Raw genomic sequence first — 15,789 nt, 5'->3', positions numbered from 1 at the left:
CCACCACGAAGCCGACTTGATGATTCAATCCAAGAAGCCTACTACTTTGGCGTTGTTTAACGTGCGTTATTCTGACGTTTCGAGTCGTGGCAGGACATGCAAATGATGCCACCTGTACCTTAGTTAGTTTGGGACCTGACGCACACAAGCGATCATTGTCGAACGGGTACAACGACACACACAAATAATTATCGCCCACATTTGCCAGACTGGTATTATTACGCGCCCAACCCCGCCGCCCAAAACGTGTGGGGAAGCCCGGCATGTCTCAGCTTGTTGGGGACAATGCAAATCGGATGGCTGTTGCTACTTGTACGTCGTGGCGGTCGATGGGTGTCGCTTGATTGTCTACCGGTAGTGTCCGATATCGCATTCGTCCACAGCGATGACATGCCACTTGAACCATCCGACGACTGCAGTAGTATGGCTGGTGGGGGGACGACTTGAACTACCGTAGTTTCAGGCTCGTGACGCTGGTGCCATGTGTTGAACGAGGCAGTTGATACAGCAGCAGCATCAGCGTTCAAGACGTGGCGACAGGCTTGGACACTTGAAGCGGTCGCGCGGTCGGAAATGCAGTTGCCTTGACGAGGCCAACCATCGTGCAAAGCTGCCCTATAGGCACAACGTCCTTGGCTACTAACCCCCTCGCCGCCGCCGCCGCTCGTCCATTTACCCGGCTGCAGAACGAAGTTCCGATCGACGAGAACACAAGAGCTCATGCCATCGTACTTACTTGATGGCATTTTGTTCGAATCTTCGTCGCGGCAACATGCTGATGACATTCCTTCCATCACATCCAACCCGACGAGGTCTACGTTGGAACGGCCAAGTTTCCAGTGACCCCGTGCCTTGAACTGTGCGATCGTGCTGTTATGTCCATGGCGGTGGTTCAATCTGGGGCTTCTGCAACGGGGGGCTGGGAGGGGAATCATGTCCTCCACGGGTGCAAAATCAGTATGACAATAGCCTGTGTCGCAGGCCAACGAAGGCAGTGGCACAAAGTCTGGCGATGGGGGGGGGGTGGAGGTGGTGGCGGCGGCGGCTTGTTTAGTCGTATAAGGTGCCCCTCGAGATGCGATTCCAATGAGGCCAAGCTTGGAGACATGGTCGTGGAGGGATGGTGTTATTTTGTTTGGACAAGGGGTTGTGGGGGTTGTTGATGGCGGCGTAATCGGCATACTGTCCAACGGAATCATGTCGGTCGTACGAACGGTAGCGACATGCTCGAAGGTCTGACATTCAAACGCGTTCAATACAGTCATGCTTATCGTCGACTTGTCCACGGGGCCTTGAAACGTGCAACTATCCATGTTGGAATATGGAATCAAGTCGGACGGAGTGTACACACCACGGAGGTCACTGGAACGAGGTGAAGCCACGCAATACTCTATACTTTGCGAAAGTATGCCTCCAACTGCGACATTGCAAGAGGGTGTGACGATGTGCAGCGAAGGCGGCACGACGACATCCGTCGGCGATACGGTACATGCAAGACCCTGGCTTGACAAAGCGGACTCGTTCGTGGCATCGAAACGAACGCGATCCTTGTCTTGAGAGGTCTCTGTGTCGCATGCCGGACAAGTTTCAGCCTCCGTGTTGCCAACTACGTCCACAGATTTCTCGATTGCAGACAACAGCAGTGCTTTCCTAGGCGTTGCCGTTGGGGAAGACGTGGCGGGTGGTTCAGTATGTGGTGGTGAGTGTACCACCTTGCATGGTTGGGTGTCGATAAAAACTGGCTGAAAAATGGTTGATTTTTCGTAGTTCGAAGTGTTTGGAGGTGTTGCGAGGTGACTGCCCGCCAAGCTTGCTTCGCTGCTCGGATGGGTTGACTCGTTGGATGAACAAGCACAGCTGGCTAGCGCGGCATATTGTTTACTTGTGGCTACACCGTTGTCGAAGGTCTGCCTATGATGGTGGTGCTGTGGGGGGGACTGGAGCCCCTGTCCCAAAAGGACTCGCTCCAGCAGTTGTTTGTACGTGTGTACTTTGGCAGCAAATAACACGTCGTGGTTTTGGACGGATACCTCGTGCCGTGCTTCATTCGCGACTTGGAGTTGTGCCACGACAGACGTAGCAGGAAACTCATGGAGTTTTGCGTTTGGCAGCGTTGGCTTGACATGGGGAATCACGGGGATGTTCATAGGCTGTGGCTGTGCCACGTCATCGTAGCCGATGGGATCATGGTCCGTGGGACTAGTTTTCGACGGGTGCCTGCGTCATCAAAATCATTTAGCACAACACGCATCGTTAGTAGCGGTGCTTACAGGGCAGCCAACGGTACAGCGGTGGCCGCTTTGTCTGGGGGTAATAATCTCGATTGCAATAACTCTCGCTATAAACGAAAGCCATTGAGTAGTCGCATGTGTGTACGAACTGGGACGTGTCCACGAATATACCTGTTTACGGAGTTTGGTCAGAGGACTCTCTGGTGTACACATCAAGGGCTTGGCGATTGTGGCGGAGATGTAGTCAAGATGCTGCGAAGGGGATTGGGGGGGGGTGTTGGTCAAGCCACCCGCGATCTCCTGAAGTAGCTTTGTTCGCCATCGTACCCTCGTCGTCTCGTTGCCCCCTAACTCAGTGACGGTGGTGCGTGTGGATGTTGTGTCGTCGCATGTTTGCATGATGGGCGAGCTAGCCAGTTGTTCCAACTCGGATTGGTACCTTGCAGCCATGGACCTACACATGTCATGGTTCGCAATATCGTTAGAAGCAGCAGGCATCCTCACTCATGACCGCGTGAGTTTGACTACCAACGCACGTGAAGCTAGTTCGGGATGTGGCGGCCAAAGTGGACGGCCATTCTTCATTGCGCCACGGCATGAACCTCACGCGATCTTTTTGTCAAAGGTCGTCAATACAGACTCGTACTAGTTTACTGTAACTATCGGTCAATTTCGCACCAATTTTGGACTTTATTTGGAAAATTATCGGCCTATTTTTCCATGTTTTGGCTCGATTGGGTTGATGGAAAGACTGTAGACTTTGAGATTTCAAAGTTCATGAAACTAATGGATCGATTGTTGCCGCCAATAATATCATGTCTTCACTGTTTGAGCGCGTCAAATGTTCATAGTGAGTGAATGGGGTGGGTTGGTTGTCCTTGGATGCTGGGATTCAAATCCGGATATCCTTGGATATCGTCCGTTAAACCAGCCAATCCAAGACGTCTTAAACGACTGGCAGAAATGAACGTGAGATTTGGTTGGTTGGGCGGAAAGGTCGTTTGGTCGTGCGTGACAAAAGGGCAACCTCATTCTTGAATTTGCTCCATCGACGATGGATGGCTGACTAGTATACCGTTATAGCCGCACTTTTGACGTAGCACTGTGTATTGAACGAGCCTGATGATGACAAATTGTACCACCTCTCTGAAACATAATGAGGATACAACTTCCATAGAAACTCTAATTTTTTGCTGAGGGCCAACATCACCTGCATTTGTAGCTGTAGTCTGTGCGATCTATTCACATACGGCGCTAGTAGCCATCGGGTCGGACTACACCTTCCGTACTCCATCTACTTCCACATGAAATACTAGGTCATGCAGTAGTAGCTCACACTCAAGTCAGAATAAGCTTGGTGCGAATTGTCCATTCGAACTGCCGACTTGCCATGCATGCATATGTGCACAGCGCTACGTTCTTGGTACAATAGGTACTGCTTATTCAGGTCAAACCACCAATAAACATGTACTAGTTAGTACTGTACACCACGTGAGTGACATCACTGTTTGGTCGTCGCAATGTTGTCGACGAATTCGTCGGATCTGCAGTGTTCTTGCAGTCTGAACTACTGTACTACTCGCAACACAGCCAAAGCAGAAGTCCCATGTCAACTTTAGCTTGAGCCCTTGGGCTCAAGACACCCACTGTTCAAGTTGCACATGGTTGTTACTAGTATTGCATCGGACGTCCACGACAACCTCGTTTGTACAAATACGCAGAAAAAGTCTGTCTATTAAGCGACAACGACCTCGCACGCACACGTGCCCGCCTGCCACGTCATCGTCGTCCTCTCGCGCTCGCTACTCCTACCCGGCCGTCTCGCCTGTCAACTGGAGGATCTTGTACGGCCGATTCGACTCATCCATTTCCGTGGCAATGCCGAGCTCGGCCTTGAGCGTGTGCGGGGAAATGTAGTCCCAGTGTTCAAACGCTTTTTGTTTCTCCGGTGGCGGGTCTTGGTACCAGTCGTCTACAAAACAACCACAAATACTCTCAATATGGATACACAACTACCACACACACTACATGCCCCCCAAACCCCCCCCCTTTTCGTTAGGGAATGATGGAGACATACACGACAAACAAACACAAAAGACATCATCGAGCGAGCCCCTTACGCCGAATAAAGTGCTTGTCACGGGCGTCGAAGTGCGCCATCATGTTCCAAAAGTTGGAATATGTTTTGCGATCGGTGAGGGGTTTCACCGTGGGCGTAAACTCTGGCTGAACGTGCTTGACCATGAGGCGCTCCCAGTCCAAATCTTTAAAGTACGGGTGTTCCATGATATCCAAAAAGCCACGGGTCGTACACCCCATGCGCGAGCTCGCGTTGACATCGAGCAACTTGTTGATAAAGTCGCGGACTTCTTCCGATACCTACAAAACCACCACACATGACAATGTTACAATTTCTCGTGACTCGGCAACTTGCACACACACGACACCTTTACAGACAAACAAACAAACGTACGTATTCAGGGTAGTCGACGCCCGCCGCCATGCGCTCCAGTTCTGCGCGATACTGCGACCGTGGACTCAACTTGGCGACTTCAACTTCTTGCGCGATCTCGGCGAGGAAGCCATCCCCCAGGACATTGTACAAATTGAACGGCTGATACCCACACACGAGTTCGTACACGGTGACCCCCAACGACCAATAGTCGATCGTGTAGTTGTACCCCGGGCGTTCTTCCCGTCGCAGCAGCTTCCCCGAGATGAGTTCCGGGGCCATGTAGCCCTTGGTACCGACCGTGGTCTTGCGGCGCGTGTACTTGGCATCGGGCGGGCGGGCAAACGACTTGGGGATGTTTTGCAGCTGGCTGTTGGTCGACGGGGTGGCGTTCTCTTCATCCTGACGTTTTTGGGCTTCGGCTTCCGAGTGCGGCGTCGGCACCACCACGGGCACGGGCAAGTCATCGTCGTCGTCGCCCTTTCCTTGCTGTCGCTTGGCATCGTTGAGGACTTGTAGCGCACGCTCAGTCGCTTTTTCTTTTTCCTTCTTCTTGGCGCGGATCTCTTCGAGGCCTGTGGCTAGCCCCATGTCCGCCAGCACAAGGTGTCCGTCTTCGCCAAGCAAGACGTTGCACGGCTTCAAGTCGCGGTAAATCAGCCCCAACTCGTGCAAATGGTTGAGTGCCAAGGCGATTTCGGCAGCGTACAGCCGCACCCGACCTTCGGGGAGGTACCCCTTCTTGGACGTTTTCATGAGCTCGTTCAGGTCGCCGCCGCGCACCAATTCCGTCACGATGATCGCATGCGCGGATGTTTGGAAACTGTAGTGCATGTCCAATATGTACGGGTGGTTGCAGATCTGCAAAATGTCCTTCTCCGACGTGATTTGATCCAGTTGGTCTTGGTGCTCGTGCAACAACCCGTTTTTCAATTGGATTTTCATTGCTACAAAATGTCAATCATCCCGTCAGGTCTTGGCCCCGCCAAACATGTATATCATACTTCAAGTGCATCGTTATTCAATTATCGACACTCTATAGTACCACATATACTCAAGCATCATACATATGAAGTATGCTACAACAGCAACAAAACAACATTATTGATAACATCTCCCCAAAACCAAGACGACATTGACAACATACTCGTTCAACAAGGATGTAAGTAGTATTTTGCATAAGACCGTCCGTCAAGGCATACATAAATCCCAGAGACATCCAATATACCGTAGTGTTTGCCAGTCGATTTTTTCCGGGCGTGCACGACCCGTCCAAATCCGCCACTGCCGAGCAGCTCGAGGTAGTCAAAGTCGTCGACCGTGACCTTGTTGTACGTGTCTTTGAGCTCGAGTTTGTACAAGTCAAACTCGGGGGACGACTTGAACCGGTGGTACGTGTTGCGGCACATGTCGTCAAAACACAGCTTTTGAATCGACGCGAAAAAGTCTTGGTTGATCACGTTGGGCGCCGAGTCGATAACCGCGAGTTTTTGCTACAAACCACACACAAGTCATACCCCAGACGAATGGTGTTACACAAGTCAAACATGTGCTCGGTACAACCCCAGTCACACTAGTGCAATCCCGTACTCGACCAACCAGATGTCTCTCCAAAGCGACGCATATACAATGGAGATTCAACCAAGGACAGACACATCGTATATCTTTAGCCGCCCAGTCTCAAGGCACACATATCCAGTGATCGACAGCTAGTTGATCGTCACTTATCACTTACGTCAAACTCGGCGACGATTTCGCGGGTGAGCCCCCCCAGGGCCATGGATGCGCCTTTGCGGACGTACTTTTTGTAAATGTGTTTGGCCACGCTTCGCTGGTATCCCGAGGACGGGGCGTCCCGAAACTCTAGGATTTCGATCCAGCAGTAAAACGATTCCGACGTCAGGATCTTCTTGGCGTAGTTGCCAATATGCTTTTGGCCCACAGGGTCGTTGAGCATCGAGTTGAGCTCGGCTTCGTCCAATGACTTGAGAGACTTGTCCCGGGAAATCGTCTGCGGCACCATCTTCCACTGCGTGTTGGCCGCCACGAGTGGTGCAGGCACCCCCCGGCCAGTCATTTTCGCTGGCGCTTTGTTGCCGGCATTAGCACTGCCGCGGCGCTGGAAGTTGCTCGCCCCACTGCCCATGTCGAGAATATGGGGATATGCTGCTGCTTTGGTACAAGAACCGACGACGAACGATGACGAAGAGGAAAGAGAGAGAGGGTTGGCAGGCTGGCTGGATTATCCGAGGAGTGGCGGAGGTCGTTTCGACGAGGCGCGAGCAATGTGGCGCCTTTTCACAAATACAAATGTATTTCCGTGTGAAACCCCCACCCTGCTCGCCGCCGTTTCACCGCGTGATGCTATTTTAAGGTTGCGATTGGTGTATGTCCGTCATAGAAATCGAGCAACAAAGTATTTGTACTTGACCAAGGCATTGATTATGGATGCATAGGTAGATGAAGGTAGATAGATATGCTTGAATGCAAGGAGTGCGAACGAGATATAAACTTTGAGACAAGAAAAAACAGTATTTTGCATTCGTATATATTGCGAGGGAGGTCTGGGGGGAATGAAGGGGGCAGGGTCTGTACAGTGGGGGACTGCGAAAACCTCCGCAAACAACCTCATCCGGATACGACCTAAGGACGACAAGCTACTCCGCGCACTTGGAAGATAACGTTAAACTTTTTGCCAGCACTGTATAATATACATGTACGTAGCGTAAATGCGATCGATCCATATTTCATATTTCTGAGACAGTTTTTACCCTTACGCAATTTGCTACCAGGATTATTCATCGAGAAATGGCACATTTGCGAGCTCTAGCATGCGGGAGGAGGTTTGGGCAGGCTTCCAGTAAGTTACTCCGGAGTAGTTGTAGGTATTATTAATAATTATTCTACGGACAAAATATTTGTACGAATGCATGGTTGAAACGGGATGACTTGGTTCAGGGGAAATTGTGTTGCGAAGTACCATATTGTTTAGGTTCCTCGAATACGATTGCAACGCGCCTCCACAGAGGAGGGTAATGCTGGCTTCTTGATACACACATCCCAACGAAGAAGTCCTTTAGCCAGTTGCAGGTACACATTTCCAAACGGTTTCATATTGTCGGTTTCATCCGAGTTGAACTCAACCCCACCGTTACTCGTTACTGGATTGCCGAGAATGAAGTCGGCGCCAGCCCCCACGTCCGGGCATCGACTGTCCCCCATCGAAGCGACCCGCGCGAGTGCGATCATCGAAGAAACCATCGAAAAGTTATCATTTTTGGGCAGCATCACGCCAGACATTTTGCAGCACCGCGAGGAATTGTCCCAAGTTGTGGGCGACGAGATTTCGCGCATCATTCAGGATCAACGGCGTCTCGAAGCCAAGTACGAAAGCCTCATTTCCCAACGAAGCGTGCTCAAGGTAAGCCTGGCCGTTCCACCCCACATACTGTATACACAAACACCCTGTACTCGTTGCTTTTTGGATTGTTTGTACCTTGTACGACAAACCAAGTTTTGCCCATGCTCCTCCCAACCGAACGCATACGAGGATGCTGGGGTTTTGTAGGGACTAGCCAACAAGTCCAAATTCAAAGAAAACCAGCGCGAAATCCAAGAAGTGAGTCGTGCGTTGCGAGAATCTACGAGAAGTCTATGTCGGAACCTCAAGGTACTAACTCTATGACAATTGTATCTCTCGTAGTGTACGTACTGTACTGGGGTCACCAGTGTCGGTCTGTCTTGTGTTGTGGAACGCGTATAAAATGACAAGTCCAACTGGCATCTGCCTACTGTCTGTATCTAGGACAACCCCAACTTTGGCGGGAATTTGCTGAAAATTCAATACGAGCGGCAGGCGTTGGTCGACTTGCTTGATGAAACCAAGCGCGAACTCAAGATGTGCACGTACGACTCGCTCGTGACGTACGTGACAGAAGGGAAGAACGCAGCGGACAAGGCAGCGGATCTGATCGAGACGGAGAAGGAGGCGGTGGAGGAGGTGAGGCGGCTAACGACCGAGTTGGCCCGGGAAAAGATCGAGCACACGCGGGACGTGGCCGAGCAAAAAGCGGCGATCGCGGTGTTGAAGGAACAACTGCTCCAAGTCAAGTCCAAGACCCAAATCGACATTCGATACGCCAGGAACGAAGCCAAAGCCAAGACCGCGTCCACGTCACGCCTGTACCAGCAACTGATTGCCGAACAGCGAGACAAGATCAGCGTCCTGGCCACGCAATGCGACACGGAAACGCGCGTCCATGATGAAACGGTTACATTTTTACGAGGCAAACACGAACGCTTAACGCACGAGTTTACGCACTGGACCGACAAGTACGAGTCGGACGTCGCTGCCAAGCAAAAGGAACTCGCGCGGCTGACGGACGAGCGCGCGGCCAACTTGATCAAGTTGGAAGGGCTTCAAAAGCGATGGGTTGAAGAAGTCGAGCTGCAGAAGAACAAGGAGACGGAGAAGCGACGCCTCAAAGAGCTCGACCTGCTCAAGCGCGACGAGGAAAAGAAGCAGCTGATTGCGATCCGAAAGATCCAAATCGCGTATCGAACGCACAAGGCCTTGTTAGATGAAAAGAAAAACGCCGCCGACACTGGCAAAAAGAAAAAAGGCGGCAAGAAAGGCGGCAAGAAAAAGTAACGGCCTCGAAACGGTCACCTGCTTGATTGGGTGTATTTTGAAACCGTCTATCGTAATAATGGACTCGATCCAATCAATATTGCGTTGTTACAATTGTACTTCGAAGCAATACTGTATGTACTCCATCCATCACACACAGTTTCCTTTCGGAGCAGTAAATAGTTGAATCCAATGCAACACCCGTCACATAAAGTATTGCTTCGAGATGTAGTTAGTTGCCTTGGACTAAGCTTACTGCCTCCATGTTCGACGTGTTATACTATTGATACTCTACATTTCCGTACAGTAGTTGGTTGATTGATCCGATCGTACTTGCGAAATATAATATACATCGATGTTAAAGAGGTTTTTTTATCCAATCATGTTGCTTTGCTCGGTTTGATGTTGATTTCCCAGCCAACAATCTTTAAAATTTGGCAAAATGGGGCGAAAAGTACTTGTACTTTGAAGTATACAGTACTATATTGTACATATACTGTACAAGGCTGGTGTTGGCACGATAACATCACCACCACCTTGTCAGTGGTAGTACGTAGTGCCATCAGTGCTTTCTTGAAATGGAACGGACGGAGTCTTCGACGTATTTAGACGGCGGATTGTAGACGCGTCAGCATTTGCCACCGAGTACGTTCATACTTTGAAGTACACTAGGTGTGATGATGATATCCAGGCGTGTGGCGCTAGTATATCGTGTCGAAAGTGGTTGCGAAATTCTTCTGCCCTTGACATGCAAGTATCCGGATAGTGTCGAATACCATAGGCATACAATAATCAAGTGTAAGAATCCAACTATATAATTTTACAGAGGATTATATAATTTTACAGAGGAGTCCAAATTTATATGGCTGTCTAAACCTACCTATATACGCGGTACCCAAAACTTGGACGACATTCGCCAAATCTATCGATCGATACGTTGCAACATCGTTACCGTGAACCATTTGGTGATGGTGAATTCACACTAATTCGAGTCACACACGAAGTTTTCGAGGTTGTTTTTTTCTTGCAATCGGATTCGCTCAACACGACTGCCGGCCAATTAATCTGTACATACATATACATATATATATATATATTGGTTGTGTGGATTCATCCTTCGAATAATCTCAACAATAACGTTGCCAAACTCATACAAGGACCTCTACTCGCTGGCTTAAATGTCTAGATCATCGTCTAAATCGTCGTCATCCCAGTCTGGGTCGTCGTCATCGATGAAAAACAACGGAGTGCTTTGGTGGTTTTGGTGCTGATACGGCAGCACCACTTGCTTTCGGGCGGCGCTGTCACGCTCGGACACTGTTAAATTGAAAGTCAAGTCCGACAAGAGCGAGCCCAGCGCAGGGTCCTCCTCCGTTTTGGTTGATCCAAGGGTGGCGTTATGCGACACTCGTTGCTCAGCTCGTTGCTTGGTCCACATGAGCAACGACCGACGGCCTGCCGTGACTTCGAACGTGAAATACTCGATTACATCCGTCGCTTGGCCATGCTACCGACAAGACTGGTGAGTTCAAACCCCATTCCACACTCACGATGGAGGCATGTATCTATATCTTTAATACTCACTCTCTCTCTCTCACTCTATATATATATATGCATTTACAGTCAATACATATGCTTACGATGTAGGCATATACAGTATTTATATATTTAATACAATATATATATATGCATTCACAGTCAATACATATGCTTACGATGCAGGCATGTACAGTATTTATATATATAATACAATATATATATAGTATTCACAGTCAATACGTATGCGTACGATGCAGGCATATACAGTATTTATATAGTTAATACAATGTATATATATATATATATAGTACTATTTATTTTTATATATTTAATACAATATATAAATATATTGTATTATTATTTATATAAATACTGTATATGTCTACATCGTAAGCATATATATATATATATATGCATTCACAGTCAATACGATGACATTGCCAACGTACAATCCACGGCAAAAATGGAATCCTCGTATCTCTTCGGATGATCACGCTTATAATATGCATAGCCGAAGGAACAATTCAATACTAGTATAAAAAAGGGAATTCCATATAAAAAGGTCAAGTCATACCCATTGGTGAGGTATTATATTATGCGAATCGATTATTTATATATACGAATAGATATTATTGATTATTCACACCACTCGTACCGTGGATTTGTGGAGCAGCGTCACCATGCCGTGCATTCCATGGGGAAGCCGCCGCTTGCTTTCGACAGACAAGAGCGGATAGGCTGCGATCGACGCTGTAGTTTCAACGTTCACCAACGTTTTCGCTAGCGTCTATAAACGATAATAAAAAATCGTACGTGGAGATAAATGATCATTCATTTATTCAGACATACACGAAGACCTAGCGTGGTCGTGGGCTTGTGCAGCGATGCATTGTATCGGGACACCACGACAACCACCGTCGGTACTAGGAGCACATCGTGATATCATCTATTCTTTCTTATCTTTAAGTGATATTCATATATATACTAATATTGTGCATTTCACCCAAATTTGGACTTGGGAGTGATTTCACCAACTAGCATTCATACCATCCATTTCTATCCATTTGAACTAACCAATTTTAGATAGTACAAACTATGCCATACAAAGATTAGTATATATAAGATGTTGCCCAATACTGGGCCGAGTGAAGCGTTTGGATTGGCAGAAATTCACCAGAAAATGATTTGATTGGCTTAGGCAGTTCTTTAATCCATTCGCTCAAGACATTCGATGCTTGCTGAGGAGGACTTCAGTTTCGAATCGATTTGACAATATCTTCACAATATTATATATATATATATATATATACGCCCAGCAAACTCCAACATTGCATGTTCAAATACATATTGCCAAAAGAGAGATTCTTGACAACAATATAGTACATACATTGGTACACACGAGCCAAGAACGTCGACACGTCTCGAAGCGAAAATTGCTGCAGCAACTCTGACAACGAATCGATCACGACGGCACATGATGACGTGGAGGATGCTTCCCCGGCTTGGGCTTGGATGATGTCGTTATAGATTCGCTCGAGCAAGGTGGCGTTCCCGACTGTGAACCATCCACGAATGTCGCCCGTGTAGTTCAAATGCAGTGCCTCCTTCTCGGACGAGCCATCCGTTTCCTACTCAAATCACGACGTCCTTGGATATACATATGTGTGTGTTCGACTGGGTTATGGACGTACCAGATGGACATGGATGAAGCGCTTGGCCCTGGAGGACTTGGTGAGTTGCAGCACGACGTGCTCCAGAACGACCCGTCCCACACCGCCGGAGGCGAGCTTGTCCTCAACCAGCACCAGGTTGGACATCGCCTCGGCTTTCCCATCGTCGTCGCTGTTGGTGCTGGCCATACTCGTTGGAATGCATTTGAGCCGAAAGTGTCGGTCCACGGCACTCGATTCGTCCAGCAGGACTCGCGCCTTGCTCATGCTAATGCAATTAACGCGCAAGATGATTGGATAATATTTCGACATGTTTTCTCCAAATTGTGTTGAATTTGGTTGCAAAAAGGACCGAATATTTGTAAATTATTTCCATGAAATTGGTACTATATTCATAAAAAGACAACTAAGCACCAAATCGGCAGACAATCGATCGACCAATCAAAGTCCAGAAACAGATCAAGTGGCCAATCAAATTCACTCATCGACCAATTCAACACCGAATTCGTGTGTGACTGAAATTAGTGTGATACTGCAGACTCGATCAAAAATGGCGGCCCTGCATAGTTGTCTATTTTTAGCCCCAGTTTCGACGACCTGTAACCGCAACACTCCACACGACTTGCCACCGCCGCGGCTTCGAACGTGCTAGGCCGTGATGGAGCCACTGTCGTCGCGAAGCATGGGGACCTCCTCCGCATCCTCGCGCACCAACAACCAGAACCGCAAGTATCGTCGGCTAGCGTCTAAAGAGAGCGTCGACGACACGCTGTTTGGGTCAACATCGTCCCGATCGGGGGTTGGTACGCGCCAGGGCAAACAAGGAACCAAACGAAGTCAACTTGCTGGCCGGTACCATGTCACATCTTTTGTTAAAGTGGTCGATTTATGGGACTCATGTTGTCGTTGTGCTGGTGTCTTGCAGCGAGATTGTAAATGGGTCGACAAACCAAGAAACGGAGCCAGATACCAAACTCACAGCTTCTCCTGCTGCTGCTGCATCGCCAAAGCGAGTTCGACCCAGCGACGTGTGTGCCGTCCTGCCAGTAAACGAACTACAGCGCATCCGGGTACTATGTTGGAACTGTGTGCCGCCTTCTTTCATCATGTACACGTCGTCGTTGCTTAGCAACTGTCATGCATGTAGAACGAGACGCGCATCTTGACGGATTCTGAAATCGAAGCCATTGCCGCTCAAAAAGAAGCCGACGCGGAAAACCTACGCATGCATGCCAAGGCCCGCAAGGTAAGGTACCAACAGACCTGCAACCAAACGAGAATGATATATATTATATACTTCGAAGTACTAGTATTGCTTTTTTTTTCATTGGATTAAATCCCCAATCGACTTCGAAAATCGATCGTCGATTATGTATGCCTACGACAGACACTATTGCACGGTATTGAAATCGACAAGAGTCATTGATTTTTCCATGAAACGAGCATTCAAACCTCCAATCGAATCATTCCATGACATGATGTATATATAGTTCATATGACTGTCCAAAATGGAGATTTTATTACAAATCGATGCCATGACCCGGTGGGATATATATATATATATATATATATATATTCATGTGCCTGTTGGTACGTTGTTCTAATCGACGACAATATATGATTCAAATACCAAGACATGCTTGCGATTGAAATCGATTCCGTGGTCACGTTGCGACTTGGTTAGCAACACATGATGGAACGCGCGGCGGAAGCGGCGAAACGCGCGCCAAAGTCGGAGATTGAGACGTTGTTTGACCAAGAAAACGACGCGATTCGAAAACGCGCGGCGGTGTTGAAAGATCAAGCCCACGACAGCGTCAAGTTGATGAAGACATTGGGGGCGCGGGCAGCGGCGTTTACGATACGCGACGAGCAAATTAAACGCAAGAAAAAGATCGAAGAAGATCATGACAAGCAAAACGACCAGATCAACTTGATGATGGAGCTGGATCGGTTGGAAGGGTTAAAGCGGCAGGAAGACATTGCCGACGAAAAAAAGCTCAAACGCATGCATGACCGCAAAGTTCTAGAGGAACAGATCCACGAACGCCGGTTGTTTAACGAACGTGCGCAGAAACTCGTCGAGCAAGAAGCCGGCGAAATGCTAGAGAAAATCTGCCAAGCCCAGCAGGAAGAAGCCATTCGCGATAAACAAAAGGTAGCACGCGCCCAGAAAGCCATGGACGAAGTGCGGGCGTTCAACCAAGCGGCCATGCTGAAAAAACAACAACACGCCCAGCTCATTGCGCTAGAAGATGAAAAGGTCGTGGCATATCAGCGCAAAAAAGACGAGGACGCGCGGCTCCGCGAAGAACAAGACGCGCGCAAGCGGCAGGAAGCCGAACTCCGCTGCGCCAAGCTGCGGTCGACCCAGGAACGAGCGGCCAACGAGAAAGCGCAGCTGGACGAGTTGAGGGCCAAGCGCGCGGTGGAAGCGCGGGAGCGCGCGGCGCGCGAGGCGGACGTGGCCATGGAACGCAAAATGAAGAAGGAGATGGATGAACTCCGAGTGTCACGGGAGGCGCAGGCGATGCACCGCCAACGATCCAAGATCCAAGAAGCGCTGCAGCAGAAACATGAGTATGAAAACATCATCGGCCAAGTTGAAGCGGACAAACGGCAGTTCCAGGACCGAGAGGAACAGCTCCATAAGAAACGGACAGCGCACCGCGTGGCGCTGCAAAAGCAGATTGAAGACAAGCAAGTGCTCGCCAAGGAGAAATTTGTTAAAGTCCAGCTCGAAGGCAAGGCTCTCAAGCAAGAGTATGCGGACGAACTGCAGAAACTCGAGCACATTCGCATCCAAGAAGTCGCCGAGTTGGAAGCCGCGGGCGTGAACCCGTCCTACTTGTCCGAGATGAAAGCGCTCGACATTGCCAAAGCTAGAGACTGTTGAGAGAGACCGACCACGTGGGTGTGTTCTGCGAGTAGACAGATATACCGACTAATCAGAGATGAAAACCATGACGGACCAATATGACTAACTGCGAGACTACAGTCCGGAACAAAACTATAGACGCACCTCCATTTTTTTGAGTTTGTCATAAATTTGAAGTTTTATTCAAAACCATCAAAGGCAAAAACCTTTAAACAGTGCTTCCAGGCACCTCTACAGAAGGATTTTGCTCAAGTATTTGTGGATCCCGAAAAAAATCAAATTTTCGAAATTTCGGGTGTAACAAAACTATAGACGCACTATTTTGATTCAACCAATAAATGACATTTATAAGCCAATCAACGTTCTTTAAAGTAATCCAAGTGCTTACG

At 48.8% G+C, this 15,789-nt stretch overlaps 5 protein-coding genes across 6 annotated transcripts; 2 read left to right on the top strand and 3 right to left on the bottom strand.

Annotated features, from left to right (window-relative positions):
* Positions 1–218: 218 nt before the first annotated feature.
* H257_13924 lies at positions 219–2,862 on the bottom strand (the record flags this gene model as incomplete). 2 transcript variants are annotated; one of them, XM_009841615.1, is made up of 5 exons in its annotated part: positions 2,768–2,862; positions 2,403–2,685; positions 2,271–2,338; positions 733–2,217; positions 219–615 (listed from the first exon to the last, which is right to left on the bottom strand). In XM_009841615.1, the coding sequence occupies exons 1-5, from the start codon at positions 2,827–2,829 to the stop codon at positions 219–221; spliced, it is 2,295 nt and encodes a 764-aa protein (XP_009839917.1). In that variant the 5' UTR covers positions 2,830–2,862. The 2 variants fall into 2 exon arrangements, with proteins under 2 accessions (XP_009839917.1, XP_009839918.1); XM_009841616.1 differs by lacking the exons at positions 2,403–2,685; positions 2,768–2,862 and having other exon boundaries at positions 2,271–2,393.
* A 1,022-nt stretch (positions 2,863–3,884) lies between these two features.
* On the bottom strand, positions 3,885–6,984 carry H257_13923 (AGC protein kinase). The gene is made up of 5 exons (XM_009841614.1): positions 6,419–6,984; positions 5,912–6,176; positions 4,705–5,630; positions 4,352–4,610; positions 3,885–4,203 (listed from the first exon to the last, which is right to left on the bottom strand). Exons 1-5 carry the CDS (start codon positions 6,827–6,829, stop codon positions 4,040–4,042), a joined length of 2,025 nt encoding a protein of 674 aa, XP_009839916.1. The 5' UTR covers positions 6,830–6,984; the 3' UTR covers positions 3,885–4,039.
* An 827-nt stretch (positions 6,985–7,811) lies between these two features.
* H257_13922 (hypothetical protein) lies at positions 7,812–9,427 on the top strand. Its single transcript, XM_009841613.1, has 3 exons — positions 7,812–8,104; positions 8,252–8,353; positions 8,489–9,427. The coding sequence occupies exons 1-3, from the start codon at positions 7,859–7,861 to the stop codon at positions 9,332–9,334; spliced, it is 1,194 nt and encodes a 397-aa protein (XP_009839915.1). The 5' UTR covers positions 7,812–7,858; the 3' UTR covers positions 9,335–9,427.
* A 989-nt stretch (positions 9,428–10,416) lies between these two features.
* Positions 10,417–12,798, bottom strand: H257_13921 (hypothetical protein). Its single transcript, XM_009841612.1, has 5 exons — positions 12,544–12,798; positions 12,240–12,480; positions 11,702–11,775; positions 11,508–11,639; positions 10,417–10,820 (listed from the first exon to the last, which is right to left on the bottom strand). The coding sequence occupies exons 1-5, from the start codon at positions 12,787–12,789 to the stop codon at positions 10,488–10,490; spliced, it is 1,026 nt and encodes a 341-aa protein (XP_009839914.1). The 5' UTR covers positions 12,790–12,798; the 3' UTR covers positions 10,417–10,487.
* A 312-nt stretch (positions 12,799–13,110) lies between these two features.
* On the top strand, positions 13,111–15,542 carry H257_13920 (hypothetical protein). Its single transcript, XM_009841611.1, has 4 exons — positions 13,111–13,374; positions 13,448–13,592; positions 13,670–13,768; positions 14,207–15,542. Exons 1-4 carry the CDS (start codon positions 13,181–13,183, stop codon positions 15,416–15,418), a joined length of 1,650 nt encoding a protein of 549 aa, XP_009839913.1. The 5' UTR covers positions 13,111–13,180; the 3' UTR covers positions 15,419–15,542.
* The last annotated feature ends 247 nt before the right edge of the window (positions 15,543–15,789 follow it).

The sequence above is a fragment of the Aphanomyces astaci genome (genome assembly GCF_000520075.1).
Source record: "Aphanomyces astaci strain APO3 unplaced genomic scaffold supercont1.52, whole genome shotgun sequence".
Classification (NCBI taxonomy): domain Eukaryota; phylum Oomycota; class Saprolegniomycetes; order Saprolegniales; family Verrucalvaceae; genus Aphanomyces; species Aphanomyces astaci.
The sequence above is the reverse complement of the archived record's forward strand: the minus strand, read 5'-3'. Positions and strand labels throughout refer to the sequence as shown.